General features: G+C 36.9%; 2 protein-coding genes and 1 pseudogene across 5 annotated transcripts in view; 2 read left to right on the top strand and 1 right to left on the bottom strand.

Annotated features, from left to right (window-relative positions):
- The window catches only part of CIR1 (corepressor interacting with RBPJ, CIR1), a 38,125-nt gene extending 36,751 nt beyond the window's left edge, over positions 1–1,374 (bottom strand). The window contains exon 1 of the mRNA XM_045868591.3: positions 1,243–1,374. Within this exon, the coding sequence (XP_045724547.1) occupies positions 1,243–1,314 (72 nt within the window). The 5' untranslated portion in view covers positions 1,315–1,374. The remainder of the gene's footprint in view (positions 1–1,242) is intronic.
- SCRN3 (secernin 3) lies at positions 1,359–26,450 on the top strand. 4 transcript variants are annotated; one of them, XM_064586696.1, is made up of 8 exons: positions 1,359–1,491; positions 3,442–3,611; positions 5,440–5,621; positions 6,655–6,854; positions 9,784–9,996; positions 15,518–15,680; positions 16,661–16,841; positions 25,040–26,450. In XM_064586696.1, the coding sequence occupies exons 2-8, from the start codon at positions 3,453–3,455 to the stop codon at positions 25,208–25,210; spliced, it is 1,269 nt and encodes a 422-aa protein (XP_064442766.1). In that variant the 5' UTR covers positions 1,359–1,491; positions 3,442–3,452; the 3' UTR covers positions 25,211–26,450. The 4 variants fall into 4 exon arrangements, with proteins under 4 accessions (XP_064442766.1, XP_064442765.1, XP_064442767.1 ...); XM_064586695.1 differs by having other exon boundaries at positions 1,486–1,618; XM_064586697.1 differs by having other exon boundaries at positions 1,486–1,618; positions 9,934–9,996.
- Positions 16,856–18,558, top strand: LOC135363893 (small ribosomal subunit protein uS2-like; annotated as a pseudogene).
- Positions 26,451–26,763: the final 313 nt, after the last annotated feature.

Consider the following 26,763-nt stretch of genomic DNA (forward strand, 5'->3'; position numbering starts at 1 on the left):
CACTGTTGAGTATATAGTTGTCTTGAGGTGCCTTAAGCTAGGGGGAGAAAACTTAGAATGTAGATTTGAGAGTCGAGAGTAGAGAGGGAGTAGCTAAAACCATGAAATTGGATGTGATTGTCTGGGAAAGCATATAAAGGCACAGGCCAAGGATGAAGCTCTGGGTAACACATGTATTTTAGGGTCAGGCTACAAATAAAGTTTGTGTGTAGAGGCAATTAGCATTTTACTGAGCAATCCCTCTAGGTGGTGGGCCCCGTGCTAGGTGGTACTTTGTTTCAAAACCTTTATATACCATCTTATTTAGTCCTTAAAACAATTTCTCAAGGCAAGGTAACTGATACTGGTCATTTTAAATTTACAGATTAGGAGATGGGGATAAGGGATATTAAATATTTGTGAAAGGTCTCAGGGCTAAAAGTGACTGTGCTGAAATAACTAAAATCCAGGTCTGATTCCAAGGTCAGACTTTTCCTACTTCACCACTCTTGCTTTCCACTGTCATACTATTCAGCATGGGTTTTCTGTACTGAACCGAGTAGGCCTGTAACCGATTATTTAAAAAGCCAAAACGGGGGCGCCTGACTGGCTCAGTCGCAGAGCGTGTAACTCCTGATCTCGGGGGTCGTGAGTTCGAGCCCCACGTTGGTTGTAGAGATTACTTTAAAAAATATAAGCAAATACAAAAATAAAGCCAAACGTCGTCGTGTATCTGAGCCTAATGTAACACTGTGTATACTTCAATTAAAAAATAGTAAGTAAAATAAATAGCCAAACTTCAAAGAGGTCATCAGACGCTACATTACCGGGTGGGATAAAAAGAGGAACAAGAGGTGACTTTATTTCCCTTTTAAGAGTTATCTTAAATAAACAGGTAATCACTTTTGGACAGGATGGCAGAGCTCAGAAGCCACGATCTCTGGGAACCAGAATCAGCTGAGGAAGTAATGAGTAACCCTATGATCAGACTTCTTCATATCTTAAAAGATTTACATTCTAGCTGACAAACCGACCGAGCAGACGAAGGCTGCCCGTCTTCTGGCTGATGTAGAATAGGCGTCGAGGGCCAGCTTTGTCAGCGAGTTTCTCAGCGGAGAAGAAGGGGCGAGAAGACCAGGGCTTTAGGCCTGGGGAAGAGGTGACTGTCCCAGGAATCCCAGAGACACCACCACTTTCACCTCCAGCAGCCCCTGGGAACCCAGACGCCAAAGGCCAGAACCCTCCCCTGCTCCCCTTACTTACTTTTTTGATATTGGACTTGGAGGCGGGATGAAAGTCCTTCTTGCACATGAAATTGGCGAAAGACTTCCCCATCCTAAAGCCTAAGCTGGGGAAGGTAGCCGCGGGACCTGTGAACAACGTAAACAAACACTGCCGCCTAACCGGAACTGCGCCGCCAGGGCGAGCGGGAACTTCCGCGGTCAAAGGTGACAGCTTCCGGCGACTGGCGCCTCCGCCGCCCCCAGCACGCCCTTCCCCGTTTCGTTGAGGGTAGGTCCTAGGCCGGGGGAGGGGCGTAAACGGGGGCGGGGCGTGCGTAGCGGAGGGGCGAAGTGGGTAGCCGCGAGGGGCCGTGCGGGCGGGACCGAGGGGCTGCGGGAGGTGCCACGGGTCTGAGGTGAGCGGGTTGTGGGCTGAGCGCCGCCAGCTGGGGTGTGGAGTGTGTGCCGGGTGGGAAGGGGTGTTTGAAATTTGAACCCTTTAGTCTGGACTCTGACTCGGGTTCCATGAAGTTTTCCGCACCGATTTTCTCGTCTGCGTTGTGAAAACAGTAATTCTCGCCCAAACTGTAGTACGTTCGTATGGATCAAACGATGTGATGTTTCTGAAAGCTCTTGGTGAACTAAAGCATATAAAATAGAATGCCAACTCCACAAGAGCGAGGATTATATTTTGTTACCAGCTGTACGGTGTCTGGCTCAGAAAGATGTTCATAAACATTTGTTGAATGATGAATGCGTACTAGGAGTTCGTAAAGGCTCTCAAACCTTCCCTTTCTAAGTGGGCTAGGTGTTTTCCTAACTAGGTGGCATGTTTCCTTGGCTTCTCGTAGGACGCCTGTTAAGCCAGCACTGATCATCTCGTGCCGCTTGACGGCCCTTGAGACTCCAGGGTTTTCATTGGACGTGGCTACTACCGCTAGGGATCCACCAACCCAGTCCTCTCCCAGGGAGGCAGTGGGTGTGATAGCAAGAATAAACCTTTCGTGAGAAATTTACTCTTCTGTCCAGTAATAACTATAACAGCTTTCTTTTGCGTGTCTGGTATGTTTCATGCACTATGCAAAAAAGCTTTACACATTGTCTTATTAAATTCTAATAACAGCCTCCTGAGATATTTACCGACGAGACAGAAGGCTTAGATAGAGATTAAATAGCCTGCCAAGGATATGCAGTGGTAGAAATAACTTTGGAACACAAAGAAAAGGCGATCCAGGACATAAAGTTTGAGATTCACACAGAAGAGAATAGCAGCTATCGTATAACTGAGGAACTATCCATAGCTGAGGAAAAGAGACAAGTCTTAATTCAGGCTAAAGGTGTTTCTTTCTTACTTGAGTCATTTTGATTTTTTAATGAAACATTTATTAGATTTATGTTGTTTTTAAATTGCTAGCCTCTATTTGTATGAAGCCATTCTAAAGTTTGGGCATCATAAAGGAAAGCAGGAAACTCTAAAAAAATTATGTCCATTCTGGAAGCGAATATATTCTACCAAAATTGAGGATTTAAGATTTTCCAAATCACAAATGAAGACACAATCTTGATACTAAATTCTACAATCAGGATTTACAAGTTATGTATGTGAACTTCTTCCTGGAAATATCAACAAAAACAATATTTTTGTATTTGTCTGATTCAGTGAGTTTTTAAAAATTTTAGTCGTCTCAGTATTATAATCTGTGTATTCTTCTCCAGCTCAGCATTATGTTCTGAGTGTATTCTTCTTGTTTGAGGAAATATTGGGACTTTTCATAAGTTCAGGTGATGAGAATACAAAGATTAATAAAGTGTACTCCCAGCCCTCAATGATCTTACTATCCAGGAAGAGACTCCTATATGTGCACAAATATGGAAACTCATATGTGTACACAGATATGGTCTTCATAGCAGTAAAATGCAGGCTTCCCAAATATGGAAATAGTGAAAGGAGATTCAGGGAAGACTTCAGGAGAGAAAGATCTTAGAGGATAAATTTGACCTATAGACTAGAAGAAGATACTGGTCATTGCTATGTTCTTACTGATTCTTGTAGTACAAGATTCATTCCCAAGTCGTTTTCTTACTGATTTTTGTAGTACAGTGTAAAGTTTAAACTTTAACGAACACCCTTTATTAGGTGTGGCAATAACATCTATTGGTTATCAAGTAAAATTCTTTGTTTTGTATATACTAAAAATGTTTTTCTCCTTTTATTTTGAATCTTCTATATGTTTTTTAGTTTTTTAAAAAATGGAGCCTTATTCCTGTGATACTTTTGTGGCATTACCTCCAGCAACTGTTGGTAACAGGATTATTTTTGGAAAAAATTCAGATAGATTGTGCGATGAAGTACAAGAGGTAGTTTATTTTCCTGCTGCAGTTCATGATAACCCGAGAGAACATCTTCAGGTGGGTGAAGTACATGTTTTGTTTTTCATTTTTTTTTTTTGAAGTACATGTTTTGTTAGCAATAGTTTTCTTTAAAAAATGTCATAAACAGCTTTTTTTTTAAAAAAAAATACCTAGCTATTTGGCAGGAACTATAGAAGTTAAAAATTCAAGGATTTAAATTTGAAAAATAATTTGAGTCAGAACTAGATTTCTGGTCTTATATTTCAATGATTTGGAGGAAGCTGAAATAACAATAAAAATAATTGTTAATTCTTTGATCAAATATTTGAATGTTTATCATACGCAAGCATGTCAAATAGGGCAAAGATTTAAAGTCTGCTGTCAAGACCAGTTCTGTCTTCCAGGAACTTAGGGTCTAGTAGAGGAATAGGATGTGTATGTAACTAACCCTATTATAAAATAGGGTGGTTTAAATGCTCAATTTAAGTAAGAGCAACAGTTGTGACAACAGTGGAGAAGGAGCAGTTAATTCAGACTAGAGATCAAGGAAGTCTTCACCAGGAGCTGGGGTTTCAGCTGGAGTTTGATGGACAAAGTATTCTGATTGGTATAGAACAGAGAAAGTCATTCCAGTCTCTGGAAATAACAGTTTTATCATCAAAAAAAGGCTTATGGGGCCCTGTGATATTACTATTAACATGCATTTTATGCAGTCCATTTGGTAGTATACACATTAATTAAAGGATCCTTTAAAAATTATTAAAAATCCATTCAACAAGGGCGCCTGGGTGGCTCAGTTGGTTAAGCGACTGCCTTCGGCTCAGGTCATGATCCTGGAGTCCCAGGATCGAGTCCCGCATCGGGCTCCCTGCTCGGCAGGGAGTCTGCTTCTCCCTCTGACCCTCCTCCCTCTCATGCTCTCTGTCTCTTCTCTCTCTCTCAAATAAATAAAATCTTTAAAAAAAAAAAAATCCATTCAACATGGAACTTAAAATGTTTCACATTATGCTTTTATTGCTAAGTTATGTATTTTTCGGATTTCATTTTATTGCTATTCTAATACTAAAATATATTAAATATTAGATGTTTTCTGTATACAGGCCTTTTTTTTCTTTTGCGAGACTATTTATTCATCTTAGATCCATTTCCACTTTCTCTCTTTATGTTTAAATTTCTCCTATTCTGTAAACCAGTGGTTCTTATTCTTTATACTACCACTATACTACTTTATAGTATAGTTTATATATAGTATACTATATATATAGTAGTATACTATATACACACACACACACACACACATACACACACACACACCCATCACACCAGATGGGTGACTTCCACAGGTTATGTAGGCTTCTATAGCAATTCTCTTGTATATAAGGGCTACCAAATGGGACTTATGTCACTAATTAAGAAATACTGGACATTGAGATTGAGATCCATTCCCTTTAAGCTTCAACTGAATACATCTTCCTCTACAAAATGTTTCGAGATTTCACAACTAGAAACTCTCTCTCCTGAGCTTACGTTAGCACCTCACTTTTACTTTTCTTAATGGCCCTTATACTTTACATTTTGTTGTATTTTAGTTAGTGTGAAGGTCTTAGTTTCTTGAAAGCAAGATTTGTATCTGATTCATCTTTATAACTAATATATCTCTTAGAGTGCTTTGTAGTAAGAGATGCTTAATAAATATTTGAATGAATAAAAGCTTTAGGGTCAATTCTGAATAAGTTTTAAGGGTAATAACTTTATTATAGAAAATTTTAAGTTAGTTATACTTTATTTCATAGTGGGCATATCTTCTGCTTGATTTGTAAGATTCTGAAACTTGATAACTTTTTCTTTTTTGGTTTTATGGTTGTTGCTATGACTTTCTTTACAGTGTACTTACATAGAAATTGATCAAGTTCCTGAAACATATGCTGTTGTTCTTAGTCGCCCAGCTTGGTTATGGGGGGCAGAAATGGGAGCCAATGAGCATGGAGTTTGCATTGGGAATGAAGCTGTATGGGGAAGAGAAGAAGTTTGTGATGAAGAGGCACTACTGGGCATGGACCTTGTCAGGTTATTTTTTAATTATATTTTTTCAGTATAGAACTTGTCTAACACTCTTACAAGTTTTATTTTCCTATTTTTCCCATATTTTGGACATTGATACTTTATAGTTTCTGTTAAAATGCTTCAGAGTACAGACATACCTCATCTTATTATGCTTTGCCTTATTGCACTTCACAGATATTGCAGTTTTTACAAATTGAAGGGGTGTGGCAATGTTATGCCCGGCAAGTGTATCAGCACCATTTTTCCAACAGCATTTGCTTACTTCGTGTCTCTGTGTCACATTTTGGTAATTCTCACAATATTTCAAACTTTTTATTATTATTATATTTGTTATGGTGATCTGTAATTAGTGATTATAACTTGGTGAAAGCTCGGATAATGGTTAGCATTTTTTTTAGCAAGGAAGTCTTTTTAAATCAATTTTTAAATTAAAGTATGTAATTGTTTTTTTAGACATAATGCTGTGGCACACATAATAAACTATAGTATAGTGTGAACATAACTTTTATATACACTGGGGAACCAAAAAATTCACTTGACTCACTTTTTGCGATATTCATTTTATTTCAGTGATCTGGAACTGAACCTGCAGTATTTCTAAAGTATGCTTATATATGCATGTAATTTGCAGACTCAAAGATCATTAATTGGGAGAAGGGAAGGAGTTGAAAATTATGATTCGTTTATGTGAATTATGTTAAGTACCTAACATACTTTATCAGACCTTAATTAATTCTCACAGTAGCCTCATGGGCTATATATTATTATCCTCATTTTATAGATGAGATACTGAGATAAAGCAACTTGCCAATAAATTACCAAGTTGGAATTTGAACATTGATCTATGATTCCAAAGACTTTGTTTTTATGATTCCAAACTGACTTCAGAAGGAATGGCTTAGAAGTTGGATTTCAGTTTATCCATTAACTTGAAAGAACTTTTGCTTTGAATATAAACAAAAAATCTCATGTGCATGAAATTGTTTAAGAGAAATGATGGAAATTTAATCTGAGAACTTTTATATTTTTATTTTAGACTTGGCCTTGAAAGAGCTGATACAGCTGAAAAAGCCCTCAATGTCATTGTTGATCTATTAGAAAAATATGGCCAGGGTGGAAATTGTTCAGAGAGTAGGATGGTATTTAGCTATCACAATAGTTTCCTGATAGCTGATAGGAATGAAGCCTGGATTCTGGAGACTGCAGGGAAGTACTGGGCTGCAGAAAAAGTACGAGGTATGGACAACTTTTCATGATTTGTTTTTTTTTTAAATTTGTCTTATAATGAATAAAATAACCCCTTTAACTGCAGACATTGCATTTAATTGTTTCTCAAGATTTATAATCCAGTGCAATGAAGGGTTGAACTTCAAGGGAAATGAAAAAATTTGAAAGAATGTTAATAGTGAAAGAGCACTACAAAGGGCTTTTCTGAAAAAGAGAAAAAGGTAGTGTTCTCTCTTTTCCATATTATGATACTAATTTTATATAACCTGTATATATTTTCTGTGCTGCATCTCTTGGTTGTTTTAGTACTTTTCTACTTCTTAATAACCCCTTGCCATTTCTTCCTCTTTTAACTTTGGGCTGAACTTAAACATTTTATTGTGTGTGGATATGGAGGTGAGGAAGGGGGAGTGCTTCTGGGGATTGGTGTCTGTCAGTTAGTGGCTGGAAAGAATATGTTGATACAATAGTAAAGAGTACAATTTGATTGTTTTAGGATGCTTTGCATGCATTTTTTTCATGGTTTCTTTGTGACCATATATTCCTTTCATTTTTCAAGTGATGAAATCTGGAAATGTGAAGTGCTTTAGTTGAGGCAGCGATTGAAAGACTTAGAATTTAAATCTTTCCATCCTGACTCTCAGTTCAATATTCTTTCATTAGAATAATGAAAGTATAATTTCATTATACTCAAGCATGATCATGTACTTTTTATGTACTTACTTCCTGGATCTCCTAGTTTTACAGGAGAGATAATTTGCACATGTAAAATATTAAATGGTGCCTGAATGATTCAGGCACATAGATGATGTGAACATTTAGAGAAAGGAAAAGTCATTGTGGGCTAGAGAAATTCAGAAAGTCTTCATGAAGGTAGCCTTGAGCTTTGGAGGATTTGGATGTTATTTTTTCAAAATAAGTCATTGCCAGTTGTTTTGATGACATTTTATTTTATATTTTACCTGTTTTTATTTTGCATAATATATAAAATTGAATTTAGACTATTTTCTTATTTTATAATTGGCCTGATTGTACCACTAGCACTCTTTATTTTATTAAGTGTGCTAAATGCAAGAGAGAAATGAATAAATGTATTCTGTTGAGAAAGATAGCCCTACCTAGCCATTCAAAATGAATGCCTGCATTGAGTGTAATTATCCAGTTGTAGATTAACTTTTCCAACTGGTTTCTCTTCCTATTACTAAATGAGCCCAAGAACTACATAATTAAATTTTAGTGAATTATTAGATGGAAAACTCCTCTTCCCTGTCTGATTCTATCATGATGTTATTCTAGTTTTTGTAGTGAGAATATCCCAAGTATGACTTTGTTAGAGTAATTTAATTAATTTCTACTTAGCAGACTGTTACTCTTTTTTTTTAATTTTATCAAATCTTTTTTTTTAATTTTATCAAATCTTTTTTTTTTTTTAAGATTTTATTTATTGGGGTGCCTGGGTGGCTCAGTCATTAAGCGTCTGCCTTCGGCTTAGGTCATGATCCCAGGTTTCTGGGATAGAGCCCCACTTCAGGCTCTCTGCTCAGCGGGAAGCCTGCTTCTCCCTCTGGCGCCCCCCCTGCTTGTGTTCCCTCTCTCTCTGTCAAATAAATAAATCTCAAAACTCAACAGTAAAAAGACAATCCAACCAGAAAAATGGGCAAAAGACAGGAAGATATATTTCACCTAAAGGGATATACAGATGTCAAAAAAGCACATGAAATGTTCAATATCATTAGCTATTAGGGAAATGCAAACTAAAGCCACAATGAGGTATCTCTCTACTTATATCAGAAGAGTTAAAAAATTTTTAAATGACACTACTAAACACTGGTGAGATGGTGGAGAATGGACCACTTAATCATTGCTGGTAAGAATGTGTAGCTACTCTGGAAAACAGTTTGGCAGTTTTTTAAAAAAACTAAATACACAACTACCATACTACCCAGCAATTGCAATCTTGTGCATTTATCCCAGAAACTTACATTCACACAAGAACCTGTACACAAATATTTATAGCAGCTTTCTCCATGATAGCCAAACACTAGAAACAACCCAGATGTCCTTTAACTTGTGAATGGTTAAACAAACTGGTATATACCATGAAATAATACTCAGCAATAAAAAGGAAGGAACTATTGATATATGTAATAACCTGGATGAATCTTTAGAGAATGCTGTCAAGTGAGAAAAGAAAAAAAAGGTTATATGCTATATGATTTCATGTGTATAATATTCTTGAAATGACAGTAATAGAAATGGATAACAGACTAGTGGTTCCCTGGGGTTAATGAGGGTTTAGTGGGGGTAGATAAGTGGGTGTGCCCCTAGGAGGGCAACATGAGTGATCTTTATGGAGATGGAAATATTCTAGATCTTGACTGTGTCAATACCAATAGTTTAGCTGGGCTATTATACAAGATGTTACCATTGGGGGACACTGTGTAACGGGTACACAGGATCTCTGTATTACTTCTTACAACTGCATGTGAATCTACAATTATCTCAAAATAAAAAGTTTAAAAAGTTTAATTAAAAAAAAGTAATTCATTTATCTTTTTGGGGGCAGGGAGAGAGAGGGAGAGAGAAAGAGCGCAAGCAGAGCAGAGGGGGGTAGAAGGGACAGAGGGAGAGGGAGGGAGAGGGAGGGAGAGAATCTTAAGCAGGTTCCACACCCAGCGCAAAGCCCGATGCAGGTCTGTCTCATGATCCCGAGATCATGACCTGAGTTGAAATCAAAAGTCAGACACTTACTGGACCAAGTCACCCAAGCACCCCTATTTATCTTTTTGAGTATGTAATAGATGAGATACACATGGTACAAAATTTAGAAGTCTATATTCGCATTTTAAATAGTGATTAAGAATCATAATGTACAGATAAATATAACATGTTAAATGTGATTTTTCTTTTCCCTTCCCCTCTTCTTCTTTGAAAATAGAGGGAGTTCGTAATATTTCTAATCAGCTTTCTATAACAATCAAGATTGATCGGGAACATCTAGACATGAGAAACTATGCTAAGCAGAAAGGTTGGTGGGATGGTAAAAAGGAGTTTGATTTTGCTGCAACATACTCTTATCTTGACACAGCCAAGATGATGATTTCACCAGGCAGATACTGTGAAGGCTACAAGCTTCTGAATAAACACAAAGGTAATTTTATCACTGAAATAATATCAGAATGAAAAACTATATTTTGCCTGTGTATAATGTGGGTATGATAAAATCTGGTTTTGAAGGAATTATTCTTAGTAAAGATACAGTTTTATTAAACTGAAATTTTGTAAACTAATACAAGCTTTTTTTCTTGAGATGAGTGAAGTGCTGTATAATTCTGAGAGGATAATAATTCTTTTTGAATGACAGGTTTAGATTCACAATCCTCTGACCCCTTTTTTCAGTTTTTACTAATATTCTTAAACAAAATTGGGATCATTTTTCTCTCGCTGTGTCTGTCTCTGTCAGATAAATAAAATCTTAAAAAAAAAATAAAGATTTTATTTTTTGACAGAGAGAGAGAGAGAGTGAGAGAGGGAACACAAGCAGGGGGAGAGGGAGAGGGAGAAGCAGGCCTCCTGGCGAGCAGGGAGCCCGATGCGGGGCTCGATCCCAGGACCCTGGGATCATGACCCAAGCCGAAGGCAGACCTTAACAACTGAGCCACCCAGGTGCTCCTCATGTGAAAGGTTTTTTTTAATAAGGTTTCTTAATGTTAGTCATTTTATAAATAGGTTATTTAGACTTTTTTTTCATGTAGATGGGTATGTCGGAAATGCTAAAATGTGTTATTCTAAGGAATTTTAGATTTACTATTACTGTAAAAGTAGAGACTAAGTAGCAGTTGCAGCAGTACCTATTCCCATTTGTTAAAAGCTATCGGGCTGGACACTGTGCTAAGTGATTGCATTATCTTCTCTAAGGAACTATGTGAAGTAGGTATTATCTTCATTTCACAAATGAGGAAAGTGTGCTCTTCATTTATCTCCTCTATGAAACTGAAAAAAATGGACTCTCTTATTTGAGCTTATATTTCTCTCAGCACCTAGTTCAGTGTCTTGCACTAGTATGTTGTATGTGTTTAATACGTTTTTTTTATTAAGTTAACAAAGGATTGTTAGTTGAATTAAATTAAATTGTAACTTACAGATAATTTAACAAAGATCACTGTTGTGTACTTTTTTCTGGCAATAACTTAGAGGTTCAGGACATAATTTAGGAAGTATTCCTAAAAAAATGAAGAAGAACAACACATAATTAAGGTAGAGAGGAAAATGTCAAGGATCCTAGGGTTTAACTGGGTTATTGGACAAAATAAAGAAAAAAATAGAGGTAATTATAAATTAATTAGCTACTGCATCATAGTAATTAATTCTGTTATTTTTAAGTACAAAATAGCTGGATTATATATAGATTTAAAATGAATGCATGATTATAGCAAGAGTTGCATCTGACCTGAAACTTCTTTTTCTCCCCAAGAATAACGTACAGTTCATCCAGCTTTCTGTGCTTGCCAAAAGAATAAATGTCTTTCCAATACTTTCATAGAAAATTGTCTGGTAGTACATTATAGTTAACTTTTCCTATGATTTTTCTAGGTGGAAGAGCCTACCCTTCTTCTTTCCAGCTACCTGATAGCTATTAACTGTGCTGCATGTATATCCAAATTGTATCTATATTCACTCATGTATTTTAAATAACTAGTTTAAATTGCAGTGAAATTGCACCCTGTGTTTTGCATTCATTTTACTGAACCCTGCTACTGCAGTCTCAGTACTTATTCAATGCTTGCTAGTGGATTACTTATAGCTATCCTACTCAAGTGATCATGTAAATCCTCCCTTTATTTTGAGAATTGTAGGTTTTGAATACAGAAAACATTTTCATAATACCTGTATTATCGCAGCGTTATGGTTCTGACACTGTTTTCATTAAAACTTGCCATTTATAGGAATTTAGATTTGAATCATTTTAAAATCTCACTAGGTGCAGAAACTATGTGTCTGATAGATAGGTGTGGATGGTAGGCTTTTGCTTTATTGTTTAGTTTTAATGTTAAGGGCTGTTTTCAGATACACCCTCTTTTTTTCTTCCTGCATTTTCTCAAAATTAATAAAAGATTTGTTCTTATAACAAGTTATCTATAAATTATTTTTCTTGAATTTGAAGTCATAGCTATCCTAAGGAGAAATGGAAAATTTGCTATTAACATGAAATAGTAATGTATATGATTGACTGAGGGTATAATATTAGATTATTTTATATGGAAGTCAATTTTATTTTAATTTTAAATGTCACAGAATCACATTTTTAGTACAGGCTTGCTGTAAGCTTTTTTCTTTTAATTATTCCCTTATATCATGGGAATGGAGGGAGGAAATTCTTGCTTTTCATGCTCTCTTTGTCTTTGTGAGTTATTTCATTTTTTATTCCTGTACTGTTATTATAGTAGGGTATTAGGAGAGAGGAGACAAATACCTGTGGTCAACCAACTGTGTTAAATGAAAGTTATTTGTTTCTATAGAATGAATTTTAATGCAATAGTTAAACATTTCCAATATAAAGTATGTGAAAATATCTGATGGCAGGAACTATATGTTTTATGGGTTTTTTTTTTTAACTGTACTTTTTATAATATAGGTCTATCATGTTCGTTACTATTATTGAAAAATTGATACTACTTGAGGGTAAAAAGGGATTGATGGGAGGCTCAATACTGGAGTGGTTAAAAGCACTGAGCTGGACTTCTGCTTCTGGTTATCAAGGAATAACTAGTATTACACTAACCTCCCCCCCAGAATAACTATAAAAGCTGGAGGAATAAAAACAACTGTTTGAAGGTATAGGTGAACACCCAACATGGACATGAGGGCCTAGATCCAAGAGATTGAGGAAAGATTAGCTATACTCTGAAAAGTGCCTGACCTTCTATGTCACAATTTCTCCTTAAAGCAATTTTTGACTTCTAAGCAGCACAAATGTAGGATGAGATACTGAGAAATCAAGACAAAAGTAGTTGCTAAGAGCCTAAAAAGCTAAGTAGAGATTTGGGAATCTCACAAGGCCTTAGGGACACACTTAGATCTAATAGCCAACCAGGAAGAGGCCTGGGAAATATCCCAGGCTTTCAGCTGAGACCCCAGAAAAGCTACAATAGGGAATAGACCAGTCTCAACTGGATCAATAGGTAATCTACTTATATTCTGTCTGTTTTCCAGAAGAAAATTAAATCCTCTGTTGAGGAAAACATCATGAAGAACTTCTATAAACTTTCATCCATAGTGCCCAACATTCAATAAAAAATTATCAGACATGCCAAGGAATAAGACTAAGTGACTGAAAACCAAGAGAAAGCAGACAGTAGAAAGTGACCCACTGGTATCCATAAACTAGCTTCATCAGACACAGACTTAAATTAGTATGTTTTGGGTGGGTGGGTGGCTCAGTCGGTTAACCGTCTGCCTTTGGCTCAGGTCATGATCTCAGGGTCCTGGGATCAAGTCCTGAGTCAGGCTTCCTGCTTGGCGGGGAGTCTGCTTCTCCCTCTGCCCCTCCACTCATGCTCTCACTTTCTCAAATAAATAATTTTTAAAAATTATCTTTATGATCATGTTGCAGTAGTTAAAGTTACATTCTTGCCACTTTTGGAAAAATTACACTGGATTTAGTCATTGTTCTAAGAATTAGCATATTAAAATTCTAACCTAAATTTTGTTGACTATAAGCTTATACAAATTTATTTTTGTAATATTATTATTTCATTTTAAAGACCTAATCAGTCCTTTTCCTCCACTATTTACCATGAAATTTTGATTCTTATTTTAAATGTGGTGCTTTAAATGGCTATTTTCTAGTACCATTTTCTTTTGATAATGAGAATTTCTTGTATTTATTCAGGGGAAGGCTTTTAAACCTATTCTGAAACTCTTCAGGAAAGATCCGTTTTTGAATTGTTAACTGTGGTCACCCCAACTGAAATTGGACTAGGGGACTTTCACTTCTTTACATTCACAGAGCTACATATCTATGTCAAAGTGCATCAATATCTATCTCTCTGTTTCTCCATTTCCTAGGACAGTGCGTGGCATTTAGTAGATGCTCAATAAGTATGTACTGAATAAATGAGAACTAAACAGAGAAAAATCCCATTCTTGTCTTTAGAGAATTTATAATCTAATGGCAGAGATAGGACCAATATATACAAAAGATCAGGAATGCTTATAGGAAAGGAGAACCTTATTCCAATTAAGCTTAATGGTAAGTTTTAATTTGAAGGAGTTTTAATTTGATTCAGGGGAATTGAGAGTCAAATTTTTGGGAAGAGAATTATGACATGTTAGAAGAAGGTATTTGGGCTACTTTTGGAGGACTGCATTGTGTAGGGATAAGATTATTCATCTTGTTATTAGGAGTTAGATCTGGAACCACATCTTTGACTATGGAAATGTATAGCAAGGAGCAGAGCTGTCTGAAGGCATGATTGGCTTTTTAAATTTTTTGGTGGAAATACCTTGCAAATACGGAATTCTGAGGGTCTCTGTAACAATGGTCATGTTGTGTTTGCTAAAGAGAAAATAGATTTTTTTCTATTTTTCTAAAAGAACTTAAAATATCAAACTTCACATACGAAAACAGAAAACAAAATATAATGCAATCTATTTTCATCACACACAATGGACATTTAAGTTTTTTAAGTAGTCCAGCAGAATTATGTTCATAAAAATTCTATTAACCAGGGACGCCTGGGTGGCTCAGTCGGTTAAGTGGCTGCCTTCGGCCCGGGTCATGATCCCAGGGTCCTGGGATCGAGTCCCACATCAGGCTCCTTGCTCAGCAGGGAGCCTGCTTCTCCCTCTCTCTCCCTCTGCTTGTTGTCTCTCTGTCAAATAAATAAAAGTCTTAAAAAAAAAATTCTATTAACCAATAATGTGTTTTGTCTCCTTCATTCCCACTCTGGTTACAATTCACACTTTCAGATAAGGGTATTAAAGTCAGGTACAGAAATTATTATAGGAAAAGTAGTATATTATTTTATAAAGAACATCTTGTATAATATTGGAAACCAAGCACAATATTCTCTTAATATTTTGTTCCCAGAATGGATAGACTCAGATAGTAGTTACTGATATTGTCAGTTCACTGCTAACTAAATACATCTGAAAAATTTTTGTTAAGGGCAACAAGACTGAGCATATTTTGCATTTTTTATTCCTTCTTAAGAAGTTACGATTTTGGGCACCTGGGTGGCTCAGTTGGTTAAGCGACTGCCTTTGGCTCAGGTCATGATCCTGGAGTCCCGGGATCGAGTCCCGCGTCGGGCTCCCTGTTCAGCAGGGAGTCTGCTTCTCCCTCTGACCCTCCCCCCTCTCATGCTCTCTCTATCTCATTCTCTCTCTCAAATAAATAAATAAAATCTTAAAAAAAAAAAAGTTACGATTTTACCTGATAAATGGTTTTGAGACTTTGTATTTTATATTTTCTAAAAAAAATCTTCATTACAACAGTGGAATGAAACTAATATTTGTGATACAAGGTTTGTTTAGAGTCAATCTCTAATTTATACCTAGACTATTATCTCATGTTATATATTATCAATATAGAGAAAGCAGCTCATATTTACAGTATATCAATCTACAAATTCATATGGATTTGATGATTTTTAAAATGATTTCCCTAGGAAATATAACTTTTGAAACAATGATGGAAATTCTCCGAGATAAACCAAGTGGCATTAATATGGAGGGAGAATTCCTGACCACTGCAAGCATGGTTTCTATTTTACCTCAAGACTCCAGCCTTCCTTGCATTCACTTCTTTACTGGGACTCCTGATCCTGAGAGGTAAAGTCATAGAATATTGTAAACCAGCAAGGGGTCAAGGAGTGGGGTAGTCATTAGTCTGTTGGTGATTTTGCCAGGCTAAATTTTCTTACACAAACATGACAATAATTTTTGGATGCATTTTCTGTTCAGGTTGTAGTCTGCCATTTCCATATGTACATAACTGCCGTAACTATTCTCATTTTTATAGGAGAATATGTTAATAGATTCTTGTATGCAGTTATCCCTACTCTCTTTCCCCAAATATATTTAAGATTGTTAAGAAAAGAAAAGTAGATGGTTTTCTTTTGTAGATTCAATATTACAATATTAGATGATTAATAACAGTAAAAAGATTAAATGATACAGTTGAGCTGGATTTAGATGGTTACTTATCTGCTCGTATCTAGAAAATACATGCATATAAAGTTTAAGCTATCAGTAGTTGAAGTTATATCTAAAGTAGGATTTGTACAGACTATCTTTAGTCATTAGTGTCTCTCATAGAACTTAATGTACATTACATTATAGTATTATGTACATGTACATGTATGTTATCTTATAGTCACTGTCTCCTAGTGTTATGGTCTTTCATGTTATTAAAGATATTTTCAAGAAGATGGGATGAGACTCATGAATACCTTAATACTGCTGCTGATTTTCATGCCAAATCCTAATCCTCAATCTATAACACTGAGGATTGTTCTTACCCTTCAACTGTGGAGTTTGCAGTAGAAAATGATGAACTATAATTTCACTTGGCACTGTTTCTGTGCCAGCCCCTTTGTTAGGTTCATGGGAATACTAAATAAAGTGTGCTCCCCAGCCCCAAAGGAGAGCCCAGTGTACCAGGAAAGACAGACATGGGTATAACTAGTATGACAGGAACAACTAGTATGTAACAAATTAATAGAGACTAGAGGGAATCTTAAAAGATTTAGAATAATGCTGAATATTTTTATATCCCCACAAGCCAATTTAATGAAGACTTTTTCTTCTAGATCGATTTTTAAGCCTTTCATATTTGTACCAAATATTCCACCACTATTGGATACCAGTTCACCAACATTTGAACTTGAAGATCCAGTTAAAAAGAAGCCACGTTTTCAGTTTAAGCCTGACAGAAGACACCCACTCTACCAAAAACATCAACAGGCATTGGAAATAATAGATAAAAAGGAGGTATGATTAAATTATATTGTTTTATCATTAAGAATGGTTTCAAGTATGATTCAATCCACATTTTGAACTTTAGAATTTCAGCTTTCTTTCCTTCCTTCATCAAAATAGGTTTAAAAATAGTTTAGATGTTTAGATTATAGACCTGTAATTGAAGGTTAAAAATAATGATTAAGAATGCATTGTGAGCCTTTCCGCGCTACCCAGGGAAGGGTCCATATGGCGTTGCTTTGCGTTCCCGTCGTAACTTAAAGGGAAACTTTCACAATGTCCGGAGCCCTTGATGTCCTGCAAATGAAGGAGGAGGATGTCCTCAAATTCCTTGCAGCAGGAACCCAGTTAGGTGGCGCCAACCTTGACTTTCAAATGGAACAGTACATCTACAAAAGGAAAAGTGATGGTATCCACATCACAAATCTGAAGAGAACCTGGGAGAAGCTTCTGCTGGCAGCTCGTGCCATCATTGCCGTTGAAAACCCAGTGATGTCAGTGTCACATCGTCCAGGAACACTGGCCAGCGAGCTGTGCTGAAATTTGCTGCTGCTACTGGAGCCACTCCTATTGCTGGCTCCTTCACTCCTGGAACCTTCACTAACCAGATCCAGGCAGCCTTCCGGGAGCCGAGACTTCTGGTGGTTACTGAGCCCAGGGCTGACCACCAGCCTCTTACAGGGGCGTCTTATGTTAACCTGTCTAAGGCCGACTCTCCTCCGCACTATGTGGACATCGCCATCCCTTGCAACAACAAGGGAGCTCACTCGGGGGGTCTGATGTGGTGGCGGCTGGCCGGGGAAGTTCTGCGCATCCGTGGCACCATTTCCCGTGAGCACCCGTGGGAGGTCGTGCCTGATCTCTACTTCTACAGAGATCCTGAAGAGATCGACAAGGAAGAGCAGGCCGCTGCTGAAAAGGCTGTGACCAAGGAGGACTTTCAGGGTGCGTGGACGGCTCCAGCTCCTGAGGTCGCTGCTACTCAGCCTGAAGTCGCAGACCGGTCTGAAGGCGTGCAGGGGCCCTCAGTGCCTATTCAGCAGTTCCCTACTGAAGACTGGAGCGCCCAGCCGGCCCCTGAAGACTGGTCTGCAGCTCCCACTGCTCAGGCCACTGAATGGGTAGGAACAACCACTGAGCGGTCTTAAGCTGCTCTTCCACAAAGGCAAACAAAATGGAAATAGAAATGGGAAAGGTTGATGGAAAATAAACAGTTTGTAAAATTTAAAAAAAAAAAGAATGCATTGTGAATCTTTTAGGGAAATTTAGTATGTTAAATGTAATAACAGTACCTAACATGTACTGAGCACTTACTATCCAACAGCATCATGGTACCATTACACAGAATATTTTATTTAATCTTCACATTCTTTATGAGTAGCTACTATTATTATGTTCATTTTACTGATAAAGAATCTGAGACTTAGGGAGTTTAAGCAGCTTATTTCGTTTATATCTCACACCAAAAATGACAAAGCTACTGGAGGGCAGTTAACATAGTCTCTTACATAACGTTCTGAATCATATAGCCTTAGATTAATTTTAATGGAAAGTGCTTAACACCCCTTAGACTTAAAATAATAATAATGAGTTGGAGTTTTAAAAAAATGATGAATCCTTGTGATTTTTAAATGTAAGCATTAGAGAAGATTAACATATCATCCAAAATCTCATCTCTAGAAATAAGCAGATATATTTTGGGGGACACAGATAGATACACACATAGATTGACAATTTTATAATATCCATACTTCTTCAGCTTTCTTGCCCTCTTCCCTCTCTGCCCCAGAGATAAAAAATAGACTAGAAGGAAATGGAAGGGCTACCTAGAGGTTTTTTACAGAACCATCAACTCACTTCCTTCAATGAAGGAAAAGATTCGCCATCTTATACCTTATAGCTTATACCATCTTATACCTTCTCTCACCTGTTTATTGCCTATAATTCCTTTTCTTCATCAAGGTATATACATTTACATTCTTTCTACATAACTAGTATTACACTAACCTCCCCCCCAGAATAACTATAAAAGCTGGAGGAATAAAAACAACTGTTTGAAGGTATAGGTGAACACCCAAAACAGTTAGGACATGAGGGCCTAGATCCAAGAGATTGAAAAAAGATTAGCTATACTCTGAAAAGTGCCTGACCTTCTATCTCACTTTCTACATAAAGTGAATTAAATTAATTGTCCTCTAGGTAATTATTTATTGACTTTTGTCTGTAGTATGTTTGCATGGTTGCCATTCCCCTGCCTGCTTTGCTTACGCTTAAAGCAGATAGTTCTGTCCAGACCTGCTATTTGCTGTGAATTCTTGACACTATTCTTGCTTTATTTTTTTATATTATATTTGTTTTATTTTATTAAAACTGTGAGTGTAGGGGCACCTGGGTGGCACAGTCAGTTCAGCGTCTGACTCTTGGTTTCAACTCAGGTCGTGATCTCAGGGTCATGAGATTGAGCCTGACATGAAGCCCAGCATCGGTCACGTGTGGGCCCCATGCTCAGCGAGGAGTCTGCTTAAGATTCTCTCTTCCTCTCCCTCTGCCCCTCCCCTCCTTCAAATAAATCTTTAAAAAAGAAAAAAAAACAAACTTCGAGTGTAAACACTTTTTGTAGCCTGGTGGCATGGAGTGAGAGGCAAGCAGTTTGTCCTAGGAGTCCATTAAGTGTGCTGATGAAAGCCCAATCCACTGGCCATGGTGTCATACACTGCATGAGCTTGGCTTACCCTCCAGACTCAGCACAGCTCTGTGAAGAGTGATGAGTCCTTTGGTTCCTCTTGCCTTGATGCTCAAGTTCCTCAGTGATATGTTTCAAGACTGTCTGCTCTGGGGGGATTTCCCCTCATTCCTCCCTGAGCAGCCTCCACACTGCACTAATTGCTTACTATAGTTCTCAAGAGTTGTCAGCTTCCTTTTCCCCTCAATACTGCTTCTGGAAGGTTGGTTTTGTAGACTAATTATTAAATATTTGTTTAATTAAATTACTGATTGACATTTTTCTAAGTAATACTGAAATTAAAATTTAAAGGCTGTTGTTACTGTTTTAGGCTTTACTTAATAGGCATTAAATGTTGATTGACGACAGAAAGTAGTGGAAAGACAATAGAATTTGAGGGAAGAAGTGTCAAAGAGCTGGGTTCTAGTCTTTTTTTTTTAATTTAAGTATAGTTGACACACGATGTTAACATTAGTTTCAGGTGTACAATATAGTGATTGGACAACTCTATACATTATATATACCCCAAGTGTAGCTGCCATCTGTCACCATATGCTATTACAATACCATTAACTATATTCCTTATGTGCCTTTTATCCCCCGTGACTTATTCATTCCATAACTGGACATCTGTATCCCCCTCTCCTCTTCACCCATTTTGCTCACCCCCTCACGCCCCTCTCCTCTGGCAACAATCAATCTGTTTGCTATGTATTTATGGGTCTATTTTTGCTGTTTGTTTTGTTTTTTAGATTCCACATCCAAGTGAAATCATATGGTATTTGTCTTTCTCTGGTTCTAATCTACTTTTATGTCTTAGAGAGAGTCAATGCTACTTTTAATTTACATTTTTTTAAAGATTTTATTTATTTGAGAGAGCACACACACAAGCATGAGCGGTGGGGAGGGGTAGAGGGAGAGGGAGAAGCAGGCTCCCCGCTGAGCAGGGAGCCCAATGGGAGGCTCCATCCCAGGACCCTGAGATCATGACTTGAGCCGAAGGCAGCCGCTTTTTTTTTTTTTTAAAGATTTTATTTATTTATTTGATAGAGAGAGACACAGTGAGAGAGGGAACACAAGCAAGGGGGAGTGGGAGAGGGAGAAGCAGGCTTCCTGCGGAGCCCAGAGCCCGATATGGGGCTTGATCCCAGGACCCTGGATAATGACCTGAGCCAAAGGCAGATGGTTAACAACTGAGCCACCCAGGTGCCCCCGAAGGCAGCTGTTTAACTGCTTAACCAGCTGAGCCACCCAGGCGCCCCTTGTTTTACATTTCTTGATTACTAATGAGGTTAAAAATCTTCTCATATGTTTATTGGCCATTAGTATTTCCTCTTAAATGACTTGCCTCTTCTTTTCCTTAGCCTATTGTTAAATTGTTTCTTGGTTGTTTTTGTCTTTTGCCTCAAAGAGGCAAAAATATGTGAGTTTTGAGTCTGTTATATTGCAGATTTTTCATCAGTTTATTGTTTAACTTTTTTGTCTGACAAAAAAGTTTTAAGTTTAGTCAATTACATTTGTTAGTCCTTCCCTTTAAGGCATCTTGATTTTATGCTTGAAAAGGCCAGCCTCACCTCAAAATAAATATAACTTCTGTATTTTTTTTCCAGTATGTATATGTGTGTTTGAAAAAAATATTTAGTTCTTTAATTTGTCTGAAATTTATTTTTGTGTATGTTAGGAAGTAGGGATTCTGTTTTCCAAGAGCTGACTAATTATTCCAATACCATTTGCAGACAAAATACATTTTTCCCACTGATATGGAGAAATGTAGCATTTCTTCAGAAAAAGTCGATACAATTTGATTTTAAAGTCCACATTAAGGTTAAGAATCTTTGTTTTTTGGAGTTCTGTGTCATAATGGTTCAAATTTTTAAAATTATGCTCATTTTCTTTATTTTTTAAAAAATTTTATTATGTTATGTTAATCACCATACATTACATCATTAGTTTTTGCTGTAGTGTTCCATGATTCATTGTTTGCATATAACACCCAGTGCCCCATTCAGTACATGCCCTCTTTAATACCCATCACCAGGCTAACCCATCTCCCCACCCCCTTCCCCTCTAGAACCCTCAGTTTGTTTCTCAGAGTCCATAGTCTCTCATGGTTCATCTCCCCCTCCAATTTCCCCCCTTCATTCTTTCCTTCCTGCTATCTTCTTCTTCTTCTTCTTCTTTTTTTTTTTTAACATATAATGTATTATTTGTTTCAGAGGTACAGGTCTGTGATTCATCAGTCTTGCACAATTTACAGCACTCACCATAGCACACACCCTCCCCAATATCTATCACCCAGCCACCCCATCCCTCCCACCCCACCCCCCACTCCAGCAACTCTGTTTGTTTCCTGCAATTAAGAATTCCTCATATCAGTGAGGTCCTATGATACATGTCTTTCTCTGATTGACTTATTTCGCTCAGCATAAGACCCTCCAGTTCCATCCACGTCGTTGCAAATGGCAAGATTTCATTCCTTTTGATGGCTGCATAATATTCCATTGTATATATATATACCACATCTTCTTTATCCATTCATCTGTCGATGGACATCTTGGCTCTTTCCACAGTTTGGCTATTGTGGACATTGCTGCTATAAACATCGGGGTGCACGTACCCCTTCGGATCCCTACATTTGTATCTTTGCAAACACGAAACCAGCCCCACATGAAATATTGGAAGGGGTCCTCTAAGCAAAGAGAGAGCCTAAAAGTAACATAGACCAGAAAGGAACACAGATAATATACAGTAACAGTAACCTTACAGGCAATACAATGGCACTAAATTCATATCTTTCAATAGTTACCCTGAATGTAAATGGGCTAAATGCCACAATCAAAAGACACAGGGTATCAGATTGGATAAAAAAACAAGACCCATCGATATGCTGTCTGCAAGAGACTCATTTTAGACCCAAAGACACCCCCAGATTGAAAGTGAGGAGGTGGAAAACCATTTACCATGCTAATGGACACCAAAAGAAAGGTGGGGTGGCAGTCCTTATATCAGACAAATAAGATTTTAAACCAAAGACTGTAATAAGAGATGAGGAAGGACACTATATCATACTTAAAGGGTCTATCCAACAAGAAGATCTAACAATTGTAAATATATATGCCCCTAACATGGGAGCAGCCAAGTATATAAGCCAATTAATAACAAAAGCAAAGAAACACATCAACAACAATACAATAATAGTGGGGGACTTTTAACACCCCCCTCACTGAAATGGACAGATCATCTAAGCAAAAGATCAACAAGGAAATAAAGGCTTTAAATGACACACTGGACCAAATGGACTTCACAGATATGTTCAGAACTTTCCATCCCAAAGCAACAGAATACACATTCTTCTCTAGTGCCCATGGAACATTCTCCAGAATAGATCACATCCTAGGTCACAAATCAGGTCTCAACTGGTACTGAAAGATTGGGATCATTCCCTGCATATTTTCGGACCACAATGCTTTGAAACTAGAACTCAATTACAAGAGGATGGTCGGAAAGAACTCAAATACATGGAGGCTAAAGAGCATCCTTCTAAAGAATGAATGGGTCAACAAGGAAATTAAAGAAGAATTTAAAAAATTCATGGAAACAAATGAAAATGAAAACACAACTGTTGAAAATCTTTGGGATGCAGCAAAGGCAGTCCTAAGAGGAAAGTATATAGCAATACAAGCCTTTCTCAAGAAACAAGAAAGGGGGCGCCTGGGTGGCTCAGGTCATGATCCTGGAGTCCCGGGATCGAGTCCCGCATTGGGCTCCCTGCTCGGCAGGGAGTCTGCTTCTCCCTCTGACCCTCCCCCCTCTCATGTGCTCTTTCTCTCTCATTCTCTCTCTCAAATAAATAAATTAAATCTTAAAAAAAAAAAAAAGAAACAAGAAAGGTCTCAAATACACAACCTAACCCTACACCTAAAGGAGCTGGAGGAAAAACAGCAAATAAAGCCTAAACCCGACAGGAGAAGAGAAATAATAAAGATCAGAGCAGAAATCGATGAAATAGAAACCAAAAGAACAGTAGAACAGATCAAGGAAACTAGGAGCTGGTTCTTTGAAAGAATTAATAAGATTGATAAAACCCTGGCCAGACTTATCAAAAAGAAAAGAGAATGACTCAAATAAATAAAATCATGAATGAAAGAGGAGAGATCACAACCAACACCAAAGAAACACAAACAATTATAAGAACATATTATGAGCAACTATATGTCAGCAAATTAGATAATCTGGAAGAAATGGATGCATTCCTAGAGATGTATAAACTGCCAAAACTGAACCAGGAAGAAGTAGAAAACCTGAACAGACCTATAACCACTAAGGAAATTGAAGCAGTCATCAAAAATCTCCCAACAAACAAAAGCCCAGGGCCAGATGGCTTCCCAGGGGAATTCTACCAAACATTTAAAGAAGAATTAATACCTATTCTTCTAAAATTGTTCCAAAAAATAGAAATGGAAGGAAAACTTCCAAGCTCATTTTCTTTCTTTCTTTCTTTTTTTTTTTTTTTTTTTTTATGATTTTATTTATTTGACAGAGAGAGACACAGCAAGAGAGGGAACACAAGCAGGGGGAAGTGGGAGAGGGAGATGCAGGCTTCCCGTGGAGCAGGGAGCCTGATGTGGGGCTCGATCCCAGGACCCTGGGATCATGACCTGAGCTGAAGGCAGACGCTTAATGACTGAGCCACCCAGGCATCCCCAAGCTCATTTTCTAATGACTTTCTTCTTACATACTTTTTCTCTCAGTACCTACCCTGTAACTGGTTATGGTAATTCATCAATAACTTAAAAATTGCTTCATTCTGTAAAAGTCATGACCATTTGCCCCCTTCTTGAAACAGAGAGAAATCATAGGGAGGAATCATCGAGAAAATGTCTTTTCTTTTAGTTTCTTTCCCTTGAATACTGCTGTTCTTTTTCCTTTGTTGAATCTGATAATCCTGATTTTAAATATAGAAGATCCAACTTCATAAAAATATCTTAGCCTCGAAGAATAAGGAACATTGATGATATGAAAATTGATTACTTATGACAAAAATGCTGCTTAAAGCTATACTATCAAAATAAGATGTTTAAGTCAACTATTTGTAGTAGCTATATAACAAAGCTTTCAAAATAAAGATTCATTAAAAAAATATCTTGGCCTCAATTTTCAGCAACGTTCCCCATACACAGTATCATAATTTCAATGGTTCTGTTATTTGTCTTTTAGGTTTCTTGCTTATAGACTAATCCTACACAGTTACTCTTATCTTTTCTACTAAAAATACCTAATAAATTGGGGTTAATCATTAATTCAATCTAGAACAATGATTTTTCCTGAAGAATTTCATTCCTTCTATATCTAAAGAATAAGAGGAAGGGAACCAAACTATAAGTGGAAACCGGAATGAATAAATCTTGTCCATAGAGGTGAGTTGGAATTTGGTTAGACGTGTACGTGTGTCTGTGTGTTTATTTATTTTTATTTTTTAATTGTTCAGGAAAAAGCCAAAACCCTGTTGGACAACATGAAGAAACTGGAGAAAGAACTATTCAAAGAGATGGAATCAATTCTTCAAAACAAGCATCTTGATGTGGATAAAGTTGTTAATCTCTTTCCTCAGTGTGCAAAAGATGAAATTAGAATTTATAAGTCAAACATTAGTCCTTAGTGGTCATATAAATGGTCAGCAATCTTCTTCAAAGTCAGAATCTATCATCTTGGTAAATGATATAACCTCATTTGAGCAGATCTGATTATTCTTTAATAGCATTTACATTAATGGCCTATTAGAACTACAGATAGCCTTGCTGAAATATTGAGAAAGAAAATAACATTGGAATTAGGCACATATATCAGGGGATATCCAGGAGGTATTTCAGGTATTTACTTGTGTTTTGTTTTTTTTTTTAGCCATAATACCTTTTTAAAAATTATAATAATTTAATATTCAATTCTTTATGAAGCATAAAATATTAAAATAATGCATGGATTTATGTTTATTATAGTTATGTATTATCCTCAAATAATTTTCTCATTTACAGCAAGAAAGTAGATTTTTCTTTAGTAATGGAAAATATTGTTTCGACTAATGAGTTTTTTCTCATTAGGTACATGTTAATCATCCCTAACAAAATATTCTAGATTTACACATTATCTTATTACACTTTTATTAAATTCAGACATGCTTTTTTGTCAAGACTTGGCTGACCAGTGAGCTTTTAGCTCTAATTATCAAGCAGTTTTTCAGGTATGCACCTTTATAGGCTTTTAATATTTTTAGAAGAGCTTGTCTGGGGATTAGGAAATGGGATAAGGGAACTAAGACCTTAGGAGATACTGTTTCTGTGTCTCGAATCTTTCTCAAATTTTATTTTTGTTCACTCAGTAAAAATAGTAACAGGAGTGAGATAGTGGCAATGAAATAGGATTGCTAGTGTATTATGAACATTAGAGTGTCTAATGTATTATGAACATTATAAATGAGTAATATCTACCCAAAGTTTATAAAACTTTGTTAAAGTTACATAGAGATTACCAAGACTCAAAGTTGCAAATAATAAAAGAAAAATCCAACTCAAAATAACACTATTTATTGGTTTCTAGAAATATGTATTTTAAATATTTGATTATATTATCATATTTATTGGTTGCTATCACTGTAATTAGGATTATTACTAAAGTAGTGGATCATTATATTTAAAGAGTGCCCAAGAAAAATTTTTTTAGGGGTGCCTGGGTGGCTCAGTTGTTAAGCATCTGCCTTCCGCTCAGGTCAGGATCCCAGAGCCCAGCATCGGGCTCCCTGCTGGCGGGAAGCCTCCTTCTCCCTCTCCCACTCCCCCTGCTTGTGTTCCCTCTCTGGCTGTGTCCTTCTCTGTCAAATAAATAATAAAATCTTTTATTTTTTATTTTTTTTATTTTATTATGTTATGTTGATCACCATACATTACATCATTAGTTTTTGATGTAGTGTTCCATGATTCATTGTTTGTATATAACACCCAGTGCTCCATTCAGTACATGCCCTCTTTAATACCCATCACCAGGCTAACCCATCCCCCCACCCCACTCCCCTCTAGAACCCTCAGTTTGTTTCTCAGGGTCCATAGTCTCTCATGGTTCATCTCCCCCTCTGATTCCCCCCCCCTTCATTTTTCCCTTCCTATTATCTTTTTTTTTTTTTTTAACATATAATGTATTATTTGTTTCAGAGGCACAGGT

This window comes from Mirounga angustirostris, unplaced genomic scaffold, assembly GCF_029215605.1.
Source record: "Mirounga angustirostris isolate CCGP_5_RB_7025 unplaced genomic scaffold, mMirAng1.0.hap1 SCAF_3, whole genome shotgun sequence".
NCBI lineage: Eukaryota > Metazoa > Chordata > Mammalia > Carnivora > Phocidae > Mirounga > Mirounga angustirostris.